Here is a 16,750-nt window from a genome sequence, read left to right on the forward strand (position 1 = left end):
AGGCGGACGCCTCGCGTTCAAGATCTCGCCGCCTAGGCATGGAGATCCGGGCAAACCCTTCATTGCTGAATGTATCTTACCAAAGCGCAAGGACCAGGTGCACATTCGCGCTCAAGTCGAGCACCATCGGAGCTCCAAGGACTCCTCTCATCCCAGCAAGCACTCGTGGCGACCGCTTCGGCGGACGTCGCCCGGCGGTGGTGAACTATGTGGAGATCGCGCTCCGTAAGATCCAGCTTTCCGGCTTGTATTTGTTCCCAGCTCCGCTCTCGGCTGAAATGGACCCAGTTCTGCGTTCGTGACGTCTTCTCCAAGGTCGACAAGAGAGTCAAGTTTGTCAACTTCGGCGATCGGAAGATGGCAGGGCCACGCAAATCTCGTTCTAGACCGGGTAAATCCGACATTTGGTGAACGGTTCCGGCCTCCGGGTCTTCTGCCCCCTGTCCCCGCGCGACGTGCGTCAGCTGCAAGGCAGCGGCCAACCTAAGACGACCTCCTCGGACGTGTTGACGGCGATGTGCGGCTGGCAAGAGGAGAACAAGGATGGACTTTGCAGCATGGGAGACTGGTGACCTCTCTGTCCAAACATTTCAAGCACCACCAAGAAAACCGGCATCAAGCCACCAGAAACCCAGAAATTCGGCACAAAGCCATCCGAAATCCGGCATCAAGCCCCCAAGAACTGCGCCCACCGTGACCAAGTAGGCACTGCCTTTAATCCAGGTCTCTATAGTTAGCTATTAACGTAAATAGAGAATCTCTTCACCACCAAAAAATGACCCAAGTTTGGACTGCACCGCACGTGTGGTAACGAAAGTTGTAGCTTCAGTAGGGAAACAGAGCAGAATGCGCCCCCCCCCCTATTTAGAAGGGCAATGCTCCATTTGCACCAACATTTATGTATCCTCCTGGTAGGTATGAACGAGGAATCGCTTAATTTTGCAATTTTACGAACTTTTTTTCACGCCATCTATAGGTTCGACACATGCAAAGCGGCCACATTTAATTTTCACCTCAAGATGTTCAATATCGATAAGTTTACCTCAGCAATGAGCTCGCTGGGCCTGTACTAGTTAGAATCATGAACTACACAACAAATTGTGACAAACGGGACCAATAGTGAAAGATACTTTTTGTTGAGGTTGTGGTAGTTCAACCACATCTGTGAACACGCCGCCTGTTCAAGTAAGGGTCAGAACTACCTACGCCTCAGCGCCGGAAGAGTACACCGTTCACCCTAATTAGTCGTGCCATGACTATTTACCGTCTACGAGCGCCTCACCCTGTTTTGAATTTCAGTTTTCTCGGAAACAATTCGTTTTTACTGAAAACAAACCAGATCACGCAATTCGTATTGCCGAGATCTACCCGAAACCGGCCTCTTTTCTCAATTTAAGGTGAAACTAAAAATAATTTTCAAAACCGGTGGAATGATTACCAAAGAAGCACGACTATTTCGGTCACACGACTAATTAGGGTGAACGGTGTACATGTATTTTTAATACAAATATAATATATTGTGATAAACATAATATCTTTCGATTTAATTTTAACCAAATTTAGATATTTTGCTATCAATCATTTTTAAAAGAATATGGATACAGTCAAACCGTTTAAATGATTCAGGTTTTAGCGGAACCAAAAGTTTGACTTACTTTTTGTACTTATAGTATAGTGTCAGCTTATATGCAAACAAGGTTTTTATGAGTCATGTTTTTGGGAACCAAAATGAGTCTAACCTGTTTATATGCTCCAGAAAAAAACGCTTTGAAATTCTTAACTAGGGCTCCGCGAAGGCCGGGATAGGATAATTTTGGTACAAAACCCTTTTTTATTTATTTTTATTTTATTTTTCGTATCCAGCCGCAGTATCTGCCCGGAAATTTGCTAGTTCCAACTGTCAACCGGCAATGCTTGTTTGGAGCTTGAAGAAATTATAAATGCTTACGTTTAGTGATATTGTACAGTCCGCCTCGTGATCTCGTTCATCCGTACCCAACTCACATGTCAATACATATACTGATTCATACCATGCACCGGTTCGATCTGCCCACGCATATAAACCTTTTGGAGGGCCCAGTGCGACTGGGGTCATACCAATGTGATGAGTATCCTACCGATTCGATCTGCCCACGCGGCCCAGTGCACCACCGGAATCGTACCGGTTCAAAGGAAATGCACCAGTTAATGACTCCATCACGTTTATCTAGAGCAACTCGCACAGTGCAAGTGCGTTCGCTTGCACCGCAATGAAAGCGTAAACTCCACTTGGGCGACGACCAGCGTGTTACTCTGGGTATACCAAACTAGGGCTGGGATAGCTTGTCTAGATCATAGGGCCAGCGACTTAAGCGCGTCGCACATGCGGCTACTGCGGTGCGCCCTGCAAGGAGTTTTCGCGGTACCATAAATAATGGTACAGCGGCGGCCGTGCATTCTTTGGTCAAAAAGAGCACTGCGAGGGCTTCAGACTATTATTTTACATCGAGGTCGCCAACCCAACAAAAAGTACTTGAAGTAACTTGTTCTTGTGCGATTGGCATATTTTGGCTCGCAATCCAGGATAACCAAGTAGACGAGAATGACTATTACCACAAACTGGACACACTTAGATTTTGTAAAAGGTAAATCGCTCTTTAATCCGCAGTCGAGCTTGGGTGGTGGCAGAGCGGCAGAAATCTCTCATTTCTTTTCCCTTCACCAACTGACGAAGAATCGAAGCGAGGGTGCTAATGGGCACGCTGTGCATCCTGTGGCTGCTTGTCAGTATCTACAGTGCGGGAGTTAACTCCTCCGAAACCTCCATTCGCTCGAAGAACGCTCTCGCTTCAGACGATAGTGTAAGAGTTTTACGAGTGCACGAATCCGCGGACGTGGGCAACATCAGCAATGCAGATGAGGAGAGGGTAAGCAGCGGGGCGTGGGTGTCGAGACTTGCGGAATTGGACAAGAAGACGTCGAAGTTTCAGAAGCTTGACATGCAACTTGCTCAGAAAGTCTGGATCTATAATGGTAAGAATCCAAAGTTCATGTTCAAGTATCTGGACATCTTCAACACCTGGGCGAAAATCGACAACAGCAAGCGAACGATCCAATGGTTTCGATTCACCAAGGCGTTCAGGGACAAGAAGGGGGCTGGTAGTTCCCCCAATTATGATATCTACACGCTGTTGCGCAGTAAAGTCCCGGAAGATAAGCTGGCCATCACCTTCGAATCGCTCAAACAAATCCCCGATGTGAGAAATTTGGCTGAAACCATGCAGAACTACCAGCTCAAGCTGTGGATCGACCAGAAGGAAACCCCAACCAGTATCAGAAGACTGCTAGGCATCCCACACAGTACGGCCCTGAAAACGGAGCGCGGTCGAAAGGATGAAATTCTCAGCACGTTTATCAAGATGTATAACGGTGGAAGCAAAATGACAAGGAGTACAACGATCGTCTAGACACCGCTGCCAACCGCGTTCATAGTCGCATATAGGTACAAGCGCTGTATGCAGAAAATGCAGAACGGTCAATGCACGATACTTTGCTTGAAGTATATTGGATATGTTGAATTGCCTTCTTTTCACATAAATTTACTCACGCCAGATCCTGTGCTATTAAAACTTGAAGCCTGTACAACGCTTCAGCTGGACTCGGGCGTGCACTTGGCTCCCATTTGGCTGCTTCGTCGTCCGTGCGTACGGGAACGTGTGCACACCCAGCTCCGACAGCACCACTCCAAACGAAAAAAAAGTCGACCTTATCGTCGTACTGCCCCCACCCCACATGACCTCAGGCACCATCCAGAACAACGTTCCAACACCCGCCGTCATTCTCTGGTCCAAGCGTTCCTTCGAGATACCGAAGTCGGTCACCTTGGCTTCCATGGCCTGATTGGGCAAATTATTGCGCGGTTCGAGGTCGCGGTGGATCACCGGTGAAGCGAGGGAGTGCAGGCTCGTGACACACGTGAAGAGAGACCGTGTGTCGAATTCAACTTGAGTGGCTATCAAGTGTGTCCTTGGCGGCGGCAAATGTATCGAACAACGAGGTCGACAGGCACTTCATCTCGTTCAATATTTGCAGCGAAGCAGATCCGTCGGTCGTGTTCAACTTCCCAATGGCGTAGTTGCTCTGGTTCTTGTAGCACGATCCCGTGTAGCTTGCCATGCTGGATAGCTGTTTTGATCTTGAATGTGCGGAGACTGCCAACAATTGCCGCATCACCGACTGTACAGTAGTACAACGTGCACGTCAAACTCACCATGTTAGCGCTGACGGTCGGACTCCGTCTTTAAGCCGGGAGCACTCTGTTTTCCCACACCCCGAGTCTGTGTCCACCTCGTGGACTTCATTTGCGCACGCAGAAAAATCTTAATCCGAAAACAGCCGCACGATCTTTCAGCTAGTTTCTGTTGGATCTACTGGTTAATGCATGAGTACCTTTGTCCATATATGCAACACTCGCAATTCGGCCTCGCGTAGACCGTGCCCGATGCGGTTCTGCGGGTGGCGTATGCTGATCATCGTCATTTAATCGATATCGACTCTCGTTGACGCGACGAAGTACGACGTCGTGGCCGATCATCTAAAACTATCGTTTTAGTTGCGTTAGACTTTCGGCTTTTAACCCCTGTTAATATACGAGTAGTGGTCGGTACTTAAGTATACCGTAGTGGTATAAAGTAACTTTTTAGTGTCATGCCAACTCCTGCGCCAGCACTACCTGAAGCTTGTACAAAGCTTCGGCTGCGCTAGGACGATTGTACGGATCGACAGAAACACAAGCATTGCCCAGCTCCGTGATCGATTCCACATTCGCCTCGGAAAACTCCACGCGGACAGAGCCCGTCGCCACTCTCTGCAGCAAAGGCGCATCCGTGAGCTGACGGCCCTCCGTTTCACGAGTTTTCTTATTCGTCTGAGCGTACGGCAGCGTGTGGCTGTCCAGCTCGGACAACACCACCCCAAACGAGAACATGTCAGCCTTCACGTCGTATCTCTCGCCCAGCATCACCTCAGGAGCCATCCACAGCGAAGTACCAACCCCCGCAGTCATCGTTCGGTCTATTCGTTCTCGAGAAATCCCAAAATCTGTGAGCTTGGCCTCCATAGTCCTGCTGAGTAGCACGTTGCGCGACTTGAGATCTCGGTGGATGACGGGCGGTGCAAGCAAGTGGAGGTACGTCAGCGCGTGGCAAACGTGGAGCGCGATGGTGGCCTTCTGCCGGTCGAAGCCGCCAGCGTGCTTCGAGGTGATGTACTTGTCCAGCAGAGTGCGCAGGTCTCCACCATCCATGAACTCAAGCACTACGCACAAATCCGAGAGCGAATCCCACGCAACACCGATGAAGGACACGACGTGCGGATGATTCATGACTGCCGTCATTTTGGCTTCAGCGAGAAACGCATTAACGTGTTGAATACTGGCGCGCGTAGCGGGGATTAGCATCTTGATGGCGACTTGCTGCTTGTTGAAGACACCCGAGTACACCTCGCCATACGCCCCGCGACTGAGGAGCTTCTTCACCTTGAGTTTGTCTCTCGGGATCCGCTTGGCTGTGATCATCACATCGTCGTCCCACAGACCTCGCTGTCCATTTGCTACTGCTTCAAGCGAAGAGGTGCCGCTGCCTGTCCGCCCCGCTTGACTGTCCTGATACTTCTCTTTGTTTCGGCGTCGGAAGAAAATAATCGCGACAATTGCTGCAATTACGACGATGATCCCGACAATGACCCCAATGACAGTACCCGAGCTACTTCCAGAGCTGTCAACTGCAGTTGAGATGGAGTCGCTTGAGCTTGAGTCGATGGGGGAATAAGCACCAGCGGTGGATCCGTTGCTGGAGAAGGAGGAACTCTCTGTCTCTGTTGACCCGGACGCGTCGTCGTCGATGCTGCTGTACCATCGGTAGCCATTCGTTTCGCACGTGTGGTCGACCAGAGAGGTGTGGTTGACGTATTCTCTAGAGGTCAGGCTGCTCGAAGAGCAAGCCGAGTTGTTGTAGTCCTCAAGAGTTGCCGTCTCGTTCGTATGCAGGAAGTTCTTGTAGTAAAAGGCACCACCCGATTCGTCGTAGCCCCCACGCAGTCCGTCGTAGCGGAATACCCCGAGCCGAAGTCGAGGTACGTGCAATTGAGGTCCATGAAACTGACCCGCAGTAGATAGTCCGCTCTGCCGAAAAGCTCCTTCATCCCCGCCAGGAAGTCCGAGACGCACAGAATCGAGACTCGGTCTACTTCCCCCGAGCCCGACGAGTCCGAGAGAGGGTCGACTACGCACGTCTCGTTGGAGCAAGTGTCACCGCCGTTGCGAACATTGACGAAATACGGAGCCCCAGTACAAGCTTTGTGACACCGCGAAGACGAGTTATAATAGAGTGCGCAAAATCCTTGAAAGCGACAATAAGTCGTATTACTAAGTAAGTCAAATCATAACTTAGCTGCAGGCGCAGTGCGCTCTACTGTAGTAATATCTAGCAGGCCGTAGCATGCCGTCTATAGGTCCGTGAACTCGGCGCTTGTGAAACGCACGTATTCGTTCCAGTGGTGCCCGCGGATCGAGTGAACTCAATCAGGTGCAGCACGAAGTTCGCGGTTTCGTTTGCAGGTTGCGGGGTGATGAGGACATCGCCGACTTGAGCGCGCTCAATGCTGAAACCGCAGCCTTTCGACAGAGGGCTGCGCGCGACAAACGAAGCTGCAGCAGAACTTGGTCTCCAGCGGAACCCGCGAGCCGCGACAAGTATCGCGACAGTAGGTGCCAGCCCACTTCCAGCCTGTTCTTCGCCTCCAGCACCCGCTCGTAGGTCCGCATGAACTTGGTCACTAGTCCTCTTCAAGCCAGAAGTGCGCAACAATATTCATTCGTCCCTACCAGTCACGTCCAGCACAGCCACAAACTGATTCACCCCCGCGGCAGCTCCAGGGGCTTTGCTGACTGCACCAGTCGCCGTCCTTGCTGATTGCTTCTTGTATGAGGTTGCAATGTTACTTGGAACCAGGAACGTGAAGTAGAAGTGGTCTGCACTCACGCCAGCTTTCTGTAGCCACTCGAGAAATTTGTTTAGCGGCGCAGCGTTGATTCCATGGTTCTCGTTCAGTGTCATCTGCAACCCGTAGCATTTGCTGGATCCATCCCAGATGAATGCATCCAGCGCTCCAAACGTTTTAGATGTTGGCCGGTAGTACGTCCAGCTCTTAGCGAGTTTAACTTTGTCGAGAACAGCGAAGCGTACCGTTTGCATCTCTTTCGGAATAGTCAAATCTCCCATAGTCGTCGAGCACAACGAGCGGAAGTGCAACGTTCTCTCCTTCTGCAGGCTAAGCCATTTGTGGCAGAGTAGCTCGTACATCTTGCCACGAATGACAGCTGTACTTCCCGAATCATCAGCATCGTGCAGAATAGCGAACTCCGAGACCCTTGCCAGACTTTCCCCGTGCACTTTGTCAATAATCGCATCGGCGACGTGCATGGACAGAAAATCCAAATGGAAGTTCGCGCGGTAGTTGTCTTGCGTGGGAATCATCTGAAGAACGCAGTGGCTATAGTTGTTCTCCATTACAGCAGCATTTTCTTTGCAATAGGAGATGATTTTCAGTGCACTGAATGATTTGATCGCTTTGTGCAGTTTAGCCATGGTTTCACCCCTCGCCTGCGCGAAGATGAACCGCGGAACTCCACCAAACGTGTCGAATCTCGAAACCAAAACGTCTTCGGCGAGTTTCAAGTCATCTGGAAGCAATGAGTTGTATTCTGCCAGCTCCTCCAAGGTCCACGTCGGCATGATATACGTCAATCCGTCCACTTTTTCGAAATCATTCACGCCTTCAGCACCCGGAGAAGCAAACAAAACCGAAACTCCTTTCCAGCCAGAAAGGTGTGTTGATGCTGCCTCGACAAGACGGAGAACACGAGGTTGTGTCCGAAGCAACTCAACACTTTCTCCGTCCAACTCGACAAATTCATCTTTTGTTGCATCGTACTTGTAAAACGTGCTGCCGTAGTTCAGCACCAACTCGTACGGGGGAAGCTGTTTGACATCATCTCGCTCACGACGAACGAGTTGAAAGATGCAATACAGAAAGAAGCGACTCTTCCCAGTCCCAGGGTTCCCCGTGACTATCACGTTGGAATCTTTGCCGGGTTTACTTTTCTTGTCTGGCTCGCTCGCACTGGTTGGGACGTATTCGAAGCATGATTTCGCGTAATCCATCAACTGAGCGAAAATCACAAGATACGCCTTCCTCTCCACGATCGTTTTGAATTCCACCTTGGGGTGCGCCAGCAGCGGAGGGAAGTCTCTCATGTCGAAGAATCTCCTCTCCTCGTCCACTCCCGCATCCACTCGGCGCTTCTTCATCGGGTGGGAGGTCTCCCCGAACCACTCATCCGACCGATTGCGTTTCCCCCCCTCCGGAACTTCCACCAGCACGTTCACAGGGCCTCTCCCTTCTGCTTCTTCTTCTTCATCCACTCCACCGACATCCTTGTCCGACAACCCCACACGCCGTAGCCTCGCTCGCGCCTTATCCAACAGCTTCAGGCCAGTGGTGTCCTTCACACCCTTCTTCACGTCTGCCTCCGTCAGCCACGCGCCGCGGCCCTCGTCTTTCTTCGCCAGGAAGAGCTGCAGCTTGTCTGCGTCGATGTCCTTGAAGTCGTTCGGCTTCTTCGCCTTGATCGCGTCCTTCAAGTCGTCCACCGTGTCGCTCTCATCCACTCGCACCGAGAACGCGCTGCCCGCCACGCCAACGATCGCACAGAAGAGCTTCGCCATCTTTCCTCGAGCCGGCAGATTCTAGAATGCCTAATTATTGCCGTTTGCAGATATTTTGATTTTGGCCAACGCATGCTTATTATCTCGTTAATAATCTCGATTTTAATCTTGCAAGCTCTTAATTAAGACCTATGTCTGATTTATATATATCGCCACTGGCGAGTCGCCAGTACAGGTCTAAGATGCAAGGTTGGGGTCTGTTTCACGCTTTGCTACGACTTGGAAACGCAGAAATGCCATTCTAGACGGGCCAAACCGAGTTCTGGGCCTACATGTAAATGCGGCCCCCACCAAAGCATAAAGCTAAATCAGCCCTCGCCTATCTCGTGTCCGCTCATATTAAGAGACAGGCGTGGTCTATTTTAGAGGGCAAAGTATTTGCAAGCGGCAATATGCCCTGAGTTATCTATTAAATAATTCCCATGTTAATTCCGGGTCGTCCCACCGCGGCCGCTCAAACAATTCAAATTTTATGCTAACCAGCGATTTGAAAATGCTTTCTTTGTATTTTCTTAAAAGAAAATGCAATGAAACGAAACCAAATGCTCTAAAATCGTGTTTTGGCATTCTATCTGTTAACCATTATTTCTGTGAGGTACGGTAGTATCATAATTAGGTATTTCAGTTGGGATGGCTTGCGTAGTTCACCAGCCAGCCTTCCTTTCCTAGAGCTTATTCAGGGTGTGCTTGCGCCTCACTGCCAATACAGTGCATGAGGGAGCAACATGAAGCATCCAATGACGCTGAAAGCCGTCCTTTGAAGCGAGAGCCACGACTTTTCGATATTAGGGTAGTTTTAGAACCGCTCAACTACTGAGATCTAACGGCTGCTAACCGGCTTCAAAGACTAACCTACCAACCGTGAGAACCCCTAATACGGTATCGAAAAGACGTATTGTGCCTTTCACCTATTTTGGCGGGTGAGCTGTTAATTCAGGCGGAATTAGATCCATAAAAGGGCGAGCAACGCTTATTTAGTGTTAATTCCGCTTATGATTGTGAGTGCTTTCCCTAACTCCCGCGATCAGCATTTGCGAGCAGAATGGCATGGATTGGCAGGTAGCAAACCGCCAATCGCTCTGTTTCCGTCTAACTCAGGCTGGATTATTAATAGCTTATTCCGCCTTAACCCAGCCTCACCATCGCCGCTGTTAATTCTTCGCCTACCGAATATTAGAGCAACAGGCCTCGGTGTGGAAGATAGAGTAACTGTTTGTTTGGCCGCCTCGGGCAGCCCCACAGCCTACGAGCTTTGCCAAGAGCACATGGGCCAACCGCAAGCCAACGAGGTTTACAATTCCCTCCTCTTGAATCAGACAGCTGAGCCTTGAGTAGATCATTTTCCAGCTTTTGAAATTACGGAGCTACATTTAACATGAAGAATGCATATTTGCCTTTCTAGCAAATGGTAACAAGAGTGCCCAAAGTAATCTTTGACGGTATGCCATGCCAGATACCTTTTCTCTAGTTACCCTGACTGTCATTTTCCCAAGCCACCACTCTTGACCTTGATGACCATGTATTCGCCTGGGTTGGTCAAGGTGGTCAACCCTCAGAACATATACGGCACTGACTTGGTACGTCTAAAGCCGTGCAGTTGCGGTTGCAGCGCGAGAAGGAGCCGCTATATACATGTAAATGCTACCGGCAGCTTGGCGACGACTCGTCGCCGAAGAAAGATCGGAAGGATGGTGAACTTGAAGTGGACGATGTGATCAAGTGGAGCGCGGGGCTCCCGATCGATTTACCTGTTTGCGAACTGGAGTTGCCCCAGATCACGGTCGACGAGGCGCTGCGCACCCTTGAGAGGCACCTGCACCTACGCGTAAGCAAGCATACATATAACCCTCGGTGGCATTCTTGTTGACCCGGTGAGGCTCGGTTCAGGGGTCTAGGGGGTCTAGTAATACTTCATTGCTAGAATTCGTCGGGTTTCTCCCAGGAGGACATGCCCGTCTTCTTGTTGAAGTAGAAGGGCTTGCCGGTGCCTTCGTCCCATTGCTCGATCCACGCGCTCGGCTGCGGCGCGTCCGGGTCGGTCTGCTTCTTCTTCTTCTTCTTCTTCTTCTTGCCCGTGAGTCGGGTCTGCTCTCGTTCGGCCTCCTCAGCCTCCTCCTGCTGCTGCTTGGCGAGCTGCTCCTGCAAGATGCTCTCCTCGTCTCTCATGGCGCTGTCGACGATGGCCGCGCCCGCCGCGATCTTGTCCGCCAGCTCGTGCGTCTTGGCCAGGATCTTGGCCCCCGTCGCGGACTCGGCCACCGTCTGCTTCACCTTCTCGGCCATCCGCGTCCCTGGCGGCGTGGTGGTCATCGTGCCGTTGCCAGTCTTCCAGGCCGCAGGCCACAACTGCTGCAGCTCCACGGGGTAGTTGCTCTGCACGTGCACGCGGAATGGACCCTCCATGCCGCTGACGTACGCGGCCACCAGCAGCGTGTACGTGCGCGCGGCCAGCTCGCAGTGCACGCGCACCTCTCGGTTCCGCGCGGGTACGCCGCTGTGTGCTGTGACGTTGTCCTGGTTCAGCACTGTGACTCGCCTGGCCCGATCTTTCTGGTCCTGGTGCGCGACGACGTACACTGCAATGGGTAGCACCGTCACGGGCGCCATGCCGCGTGAGTCCACCTGCGTTACAGTGATGATGACCTCGGTTGGACGCGATACGCGCAGCGAGAAGTGCGGGTTGTTGTCGAATCCTGAACATCCCGGGTTATGCCGCGTCGGCAGTCCGCTGGCCGTGGCGTCCTGGCGCGAGAAGCGCGCGTCCATCGTCTTGACGGTCCATTTGTCGGAGTCGTAGTAGCGGCACACGTAGAGCGCGCGGAAGGCGTGGCAGAAGTCGTCGAAGCTCATTCAGAACGTGTTATCGTCCCCGGTGTCGTTGCCCTTGCGCACGCCCAGGCGCTTCCGCAGCCGCCGAGTCCAAAGCCGCGAGCCATCGCTCCAGTCGCCTTTCCATTCCTGGTGATCGCCTGGTGGGTTTCGCAGTTGCAAGAGTTGAGCGCCGTCTACATCGCGCACGTCGTAGATCACGTAGCACGCGTCGAAGACCAAGCCGGACGCGCGCAGAGCTGGGTCGGCGTGCTCGCTGGGCAACGACGCGGCCCCGAGCAGGAAGCGGTTCTTCCGGAACAACTTCAACTGCTGCCACAGCGTCTTCTTCAACGCGCCTCGAGCTGCTGGAGCCAGGAAAACCTCCTCACACTCGCAACCGGAGAGAACTCGCAGCGCGTGGTGGACGTATCCACGCTCAAGCGCTGCGTACCCGCCGTAGTACTTCGCGAAGGCCTTCTCAACGAGCGGCACCCACAGCTCCTCGAAGTCGCGACTGTGGGCGAATGCAGCACCAGCACTAACCGACAGCTCGGCGTCTTCATCTGCTTCTAGACCAGCAGCTTCACGCTCGGCAGCGTCGTAAAGCACTGGGAAGTAGTCGTCCACGATGACGGTCTCCCATTGACAGTTTTGATACAGACGCAGGGCGTACGCGCCCGTGAGAGAAGTCTGCTTGGTCACGAACAACCGGTCGATGAGCAGGTCCACCTTGCCGTCGTCGACACCTCCGGACGCCGCCACAATGCTCAACGCACTCAGCAACCACGCATCATCCAGTTGACCGACGCGTACGTCGTCCGGGTCTGTAACGCCGTCAAACAGCCCCGAGGCGATGTTGATAGCCGACGAAACCTTCCACTGCGGCGCGATCTCCACTTCACAAGCGCAGCCAGCGAGTGACGTCGTGTCTGGGGGAAACTCTCGGTCCACGAACTGCAGGGAGCGTCCGAACTCGCCTGGGACGCACGAGTAGCCCGACTCGATCTCCAGTAGCGCCTCTCGAGCGTTCACGATGCCTTCGTCGTACCCTGATTTGCTCTCCTCCTCCTCGGTCAAGATGCCTTCGCTCTCACGCCGAAGACGACGAGCCAGAAACTCCTGCATGACACAACTTGTAAGTTAGTCGACCTTTCCAAAACGCAAAGTGTAAACTGATCCACCCTACTACCTAGGATGTATCAACCACCACACCAACCGTTACTCAAAAACATCCAGAGCTTCCGGCATTAAGTTCAGAAGAACATATACTAGTACCAAAAATACGAGGTATCCGGACGTGGTTTTAACTAGGCCGGGTAGAAATTCTTGTCGACAGTTGACGAATGCGTATTTTTCAAAAGAACAAAGGGAAACCACAGTGACGTTAGTGCGGAGAGGTAGTAAATCCTTCGGCATCAACTGCAACACCGTGGGCCATGAATACCATGCGCTGATAAGTACTACGTAACTGGAGGAGTCGCAGTGGAAACCAATTGGTGCAAGCTCGCAAGGTTGAATGCAGATATGGTACATGTCCTCCTCACCCTATGCTATCTCTTTGGCAATTGCAATTTGCAATTGGTACAGCGCTTCTGCAGCACTCGGCCGAGTCCACGGATCCGTCGAAACGCACGCGCGACCAAGCTCCGCCAATGAACTCGAAATCATCGACTGCAGGTAGTCTCGACCGCAGGTAGTTGATGCAACCTCGTTTATCTCCATTCCGTAACAACCTCCAACCTCACAGCCACCGTTTTGCCTCGCATACACCGCGTATGGCGGTGTACTGGTGCAGCTCTCGCCGACGTAGGCTGCCGTGATATCGTACGTTGTCGCGCCAATGAAACCCCATTTTGATGATGCCCACTGGAGGGTTGCAGCCAGCAGTAGGAGGCGTATCATCCGTCCCAGTTGTCAGGCCTGCTTGGTGACAACGAGGAATTGCTCGACTAACTGAGAAATTCTACCGCAAGTAAAACTATTTTCTTAGATACGGCCGTCGGTGTAGCTAACGGGTGCACATTGTGTCCACCACCCCAATGTACCCATGTGTCCAAATCGCACTTAGCGCGAACTCCGTCTGCAGCCAACCACCGGCCTCTTGCATCGTCGCCGCCAAGAGCCACGGCCATCACTTCCCTGACGTTGACTGCCATGGCCCGCCGAGCTCCTGCGCGCAAGGCCAAGAAGCCCAGCGGCGCCAAGCCCAGCGCCAATACTAACAGCAAGAGCAACACCAATGCCAAGTCCAGCTCCAAGGCGAAGGCCAAGCGCAAGGCGCGCAGCACGCAGAACAGCGCGGCCGACGTGTTCAGCGACGAGGAGGAGGAGGCCACGCAGCAGGAGCGCGCCATGAACGCGCGCGCGGACGTGGACGAGGTCTTCGAGTACGAGGAGCCGACGTTCGACCAGGAGGACTCGGAGCTGGACGAGGACGAGGCCTTCGACAGCGACGACGAGGCCGCCTACGGCATGTTCTTCAACAACAAGAACAAGAGCAACAACAAGAACAATAAAGAAGAAGAGGAGGAGGAGGATGAAGAAGAAGAAAATGAAGGAGGCGACCTCCTGTCGGACCTTCTGGGGTCGGCGCCCGCCGCCAGACTCTCCACGGCCAGCGACGACGACGAAGAAGATGACGAGCAGAAGATCAAGAACTTGGGCGCCATGGTGGACGGCCTCGTGCAGCATAAGAGCCGCAAGAAGCTGGACGAGATCGACTCGCAGTTCGCCAACCAGGCGGCCTCCGCCTCCACGGACGGCGAGCTCACGCTCGGCAGTCTGCTGGGCGCGCAGGCGGCCAAGCCGGGCGCGGAGGGCGCCGAGGAGGACGACGAGGCGGACGGCAAGACCAAGACGGGACTCGACCTCCGCCGCGTGCGCCAGCAGGTGCGCGAGCTCGAGGGAGACGGCACCACGCTCACGCTGCAGGCCAACTGGGAGCCCGTGCACGACGCGCGCGCCCAGCGCAAGCTCGCGTACTCCGAGAAGAACAAGGAGGTGGACCTCTTCGAGCCCGTGGTGCGCCGCAACAGGAACAAGGAGACGCTGGACCTGCGCGTGCAGGCCCCCAAGCTCGAGAAGCTCACGCCCGCCGCGCTCGCCAGCAAGTTCGTGGCGCAGACGGACATGGAGAAGAGTGTCGCCGCGCTGCTGCAGGCCGGAGACCTGAGCGACAAGAAGCTCGCGCAAGACGAAGAAGAGGAGCTCGCGCGCAAGCGCGTGTCCACGGCGGAGGTGGCCGCGCGCCAGAAGGAGCTGGCCAAGCTCCGCTCGCTGCTGTTCTACGAGGAGCAGAAGCAGAAGCGCGTCAAGAAGATCAAGAGCAAGCTCTACCACAAGATCCGCAACGCGCAGGACAAGAAGGCAATGGAGAAGCAGAGGGAGGAGCTGCGCGCGCTGGACCCGGAGATGGCGCGCAAGCTCGACGAGGAGCTCGCGGAGAAGCGCGCCGAGGAGCGCCTGACGCTCAAGCACCGCAACACCAGCAAGTGGGTGAAGCACCAGCTCCGTCGTGGCATTCAGGCCGACGATGCTACGCGCAGCGCTATTGCTGACCAGCTGCGTCGCGGTGAGGAGCTGCGCCGCAAGATGAACGCGGTGGACAGCGACGACGACGACATGGACGACGATGATGACGATGAGGAGGGCGACGCTGCCTCTCGTCTGCAGAAGCGCCTGGAGAAGCAGGCCAGCGCGCTGGTCACGGAGATCGACGCGGACTCCGCCGAGGCCGGCAAGAAGCGCGGTCTGCAGGGCATGAAGTTCATGCAGCGGGCTGCTGAGAAACAGCGTGAGAAGGCACGCGTTGAGGCCGAGAAGCTGCTTCGTGAGATCCGCACGGGTGACGGCGCGGATGGCGATCGCATCCTGTCGGAGGGCGAGGACTACCTCAGCTCGAGCGACGAAGGCGCTGCTCAGAAGAAGGCCAAGAAGGCTAAGAAGGCCAAGAAGAACGTGGTGGTGACGGAGCAGGACAAGGCGGCGGTTGACCGCGCTCTGGCCGGTGGCGCGCTGCAGACTGCTAACGTCAGCATGAGCGGTGGTGTGTCGGCGCGTGCGTCGGGCGCCATTGCTGTTGACCTTGGCGAGGGTGGCAACAGTGTCTCACTTGCGAATGGTGACAAGAAGCAGGACAAGGAGCTGGAGCTTGGTGCCAAGGCTCCGATGCAGAAGGCTACCGCCGCCGAGCCTCAAGCGAAGACCAACACGGAGGACGCCGACATGGAACCAGCTGCCGAGGGTGAGGAGAACCCGTGGCTGTCTAGCGCGGCTACGAAGAGCAAGTCGCGCAAGAAAAACAAGAAGAAGTCGCAGCAGAAAAACGCGGGTGCGCAGGCTGACGTTGCAGCGGCCATCGAGTCCCTTGCGCAGGACACGAAGAAGACCAACGAGGACGATTCCGCTATTGCTACTCTCACTAACGGCACCACAAAGGCGTCGAAGAAGCGGAAGCTGGACCAGTCCAAGACCGAAACGGAGAAGCCTGAGCAGACTACTGCTGGCAAGAAGAAGAAGAACAAAAAGTCTAAGAAGGACGACAAGGTCGCTGGACAGGACGAGCTGGTGCGTCGCGCGTTCGAGTTCGTCGCTGATGAGGAGGACGAGCTGGCCCAGGAGAAGGATCGGTTGGCTAGCCAGGACGCCGACGCGAAGAAGGGTGCTGAGATCGCGAAGCTGGTGGGCATGTCTGGATGGGGCAGCTGGGCTGGTGATGGTGTCCGGGTATCGAAGCGTCAGATCGCGCGCGAGCAAAAGGCCAAGGACATCGCTCGTGAGGCCAAGCAGAAGGCTCTGGCTGGCCGCAAGGATGCTCGCATGGACAAGGTGCTGATCAACGAGAAGAAGGACAAGAAGGCTGCCAAATTTACGGTGAAGGACGTGCCGTACCCGTTCACGTCTCGCGAGGAGTACGAGGCCGCCATGCGCAACCCGCTGGGCAGCGACTGGAACACGTCCCAGGTGACAAACGTGCTGACGGCGCCCAAGATCATGAAGCGTGCTGGCACGGCGATCGCTCCGCTTGTGCTCTCCAAGGAGGACCAGAAGCAGGCCAAGAAGGAGCTGAGCTTGAAGCGCAAGGCCAAGTTCTAGACTTAAAGGTGCTGATTGGAATAGAATTGGATTTTGTTACATGTACGCACAACACGCACGCGCTGCCTGCCTGCTTGATA

The 16,750-nt window shown here is 54.0% G+C and overlaps 7 protein-coding genes across 7 annotated transcripts; 2 read left to right on the forward strand and 5 right to left on the reverse strand.

The window, feature by feature from the left end:
• Positions 1–2,732: 2,732 nt before the first annotated feature.
• PHYSODRAFT_284043 (hypothetical protein) lies at positions 2,733–3,446 on the forward strand (the record flags this gene model as incomplete). Its single annotated transcript, XM_009515991.1, has 1 exon — positions 2,733–3,446. The coding sequence occupies one exon, from the start codon at positions 2,733–2,735 to the stop codon at positions 3,444–3,446; it is 714 nt and encodes a 237-aa protein (XP_009514286.1).
• Positions 3,447–3,602: 156 nt separating this feature from the next.
• Positions 3,603–4,155, reverse strand: PHYSODRAFT_320868 (hypothetical protein; the record flags this gene model as incomplete). The annotated part of the gene is made up of 3 exons (XM_009515992.1): positions 3,603–3,721; positions 3,758–3,942; positions 4,031–4,155. 3 exons carry the CDS (start codon positions 4,153–4,155, stop codon positions 3,603–3,605), a joined length of 429 nt encoding a protein of 142 aa, XP_009514287.1.
• A 529-nt stretch (positions 4,156–4,684) lies between these two features.
• On the reverse strand, positions 4,685–5,437 carry PHYSODRAFT_467397 (hypothetical protein; the record flags this gene model as incomplete). Its single annotated transcript, XM_009515993.1, has 2 exons — positions 4,685–4,807; positions 4,844–5,437. The coding sequence occupies 2 exons, from the start codon at positions 5,435–5,437 to the stop codon at positions 4,685–4,687; spliced, it is 717 nt and encodes a 238-aa protein (XP_009514288.1).
• Positions 5,438–6,599: 1,162 nt separating this feature from the next.
• Positions 6,600–8,765, reverse strand: PHYSODRAFT_553734 (hypothetical protein; the record flags this gene model as incomplete). Its single annotated transcript, XM_009515994.1, has 2 exons — positions 6,600–8,141; positions 8,172–8,765. 2 exons carry the CDS (start codon positions 8,763–8,765, stop codon positions 6,849–6,851), a joined length of 1,887 nt encoding a protein of 628 aa, XP_009514289.1. The 3' UTR covers positions 6,600–6,848.
• Positions 8,766–10,682: 1,917 nt separating this feature from the next.
• Positions 10,683–11,531, reverse strand: PHYSODRAFT_320870 (hypothetical protein; the record flags this gene model as incomplete). Its single annotated transcript, XM_009515995.1, has 1 exon — positions 10,683–11,531. The coding sequence occupies one exon, from the start codon at positions 11,529–11,531 to the stop codon at positions 10,683–10,685; it is 849 nt and encodes a 282-aa protein (XP_009514290.1).
• Positions 11,532–11,615: 84 nt separating this feature from the next.
• On the reverse strand, positions 11,616–13,683 carry PHYSODRAFT_320871 (hypothetical protein; the record flags this gene model as incomplete). Its single annotated transcript, XM_009515996.1, has 3 exons — positions 11,616–12,695; positions 13,405–13,496; positions 13,641–13,683. The coding sequence occupies 3 exons, from the start codon at positions 13,681–13,683 to the stop codon at positions 11,616–11,618; spliced, it is 1,215 nt and encodes a 404-aa protein (XP_009514291.1).
• Positions 13,684–13,730: 47 nt separating this feature from the next.
• On the forward strand, positions 13,731–16,670 carry PHYSODRAFT_553738 (hypothetical protein; the record flags this gene model as incomplete). Its single annotated transcript, XM_009515997.1, has 2 exons — positions 13,731–14,050; positions 14,195–16,670. 2 exons carry the CDS (start codon positions 13,731–13,733, stop codon positions 16,668–16,670), a joined length of 2,796 nt encoding a protein of 931 aa, XP_009514292.1.
• Between the last annotated feature and the right edge of the window lie 80 nt (positions 16,671–16,750).

This window comes from Phytophthora sojae, assembly GCF_000149755.1.
Source record: "Phytophthora sojae unplaced genomic scaffold PHYSOscaffold_1, whole genome shotgun sequence".
Taxonomy (NCBI): Eukaryota; Oomycota; class Peronosporomycetes; order Peronosporales; family Peronosporaceae; genus Phytophthora; species Phytophthora sojae.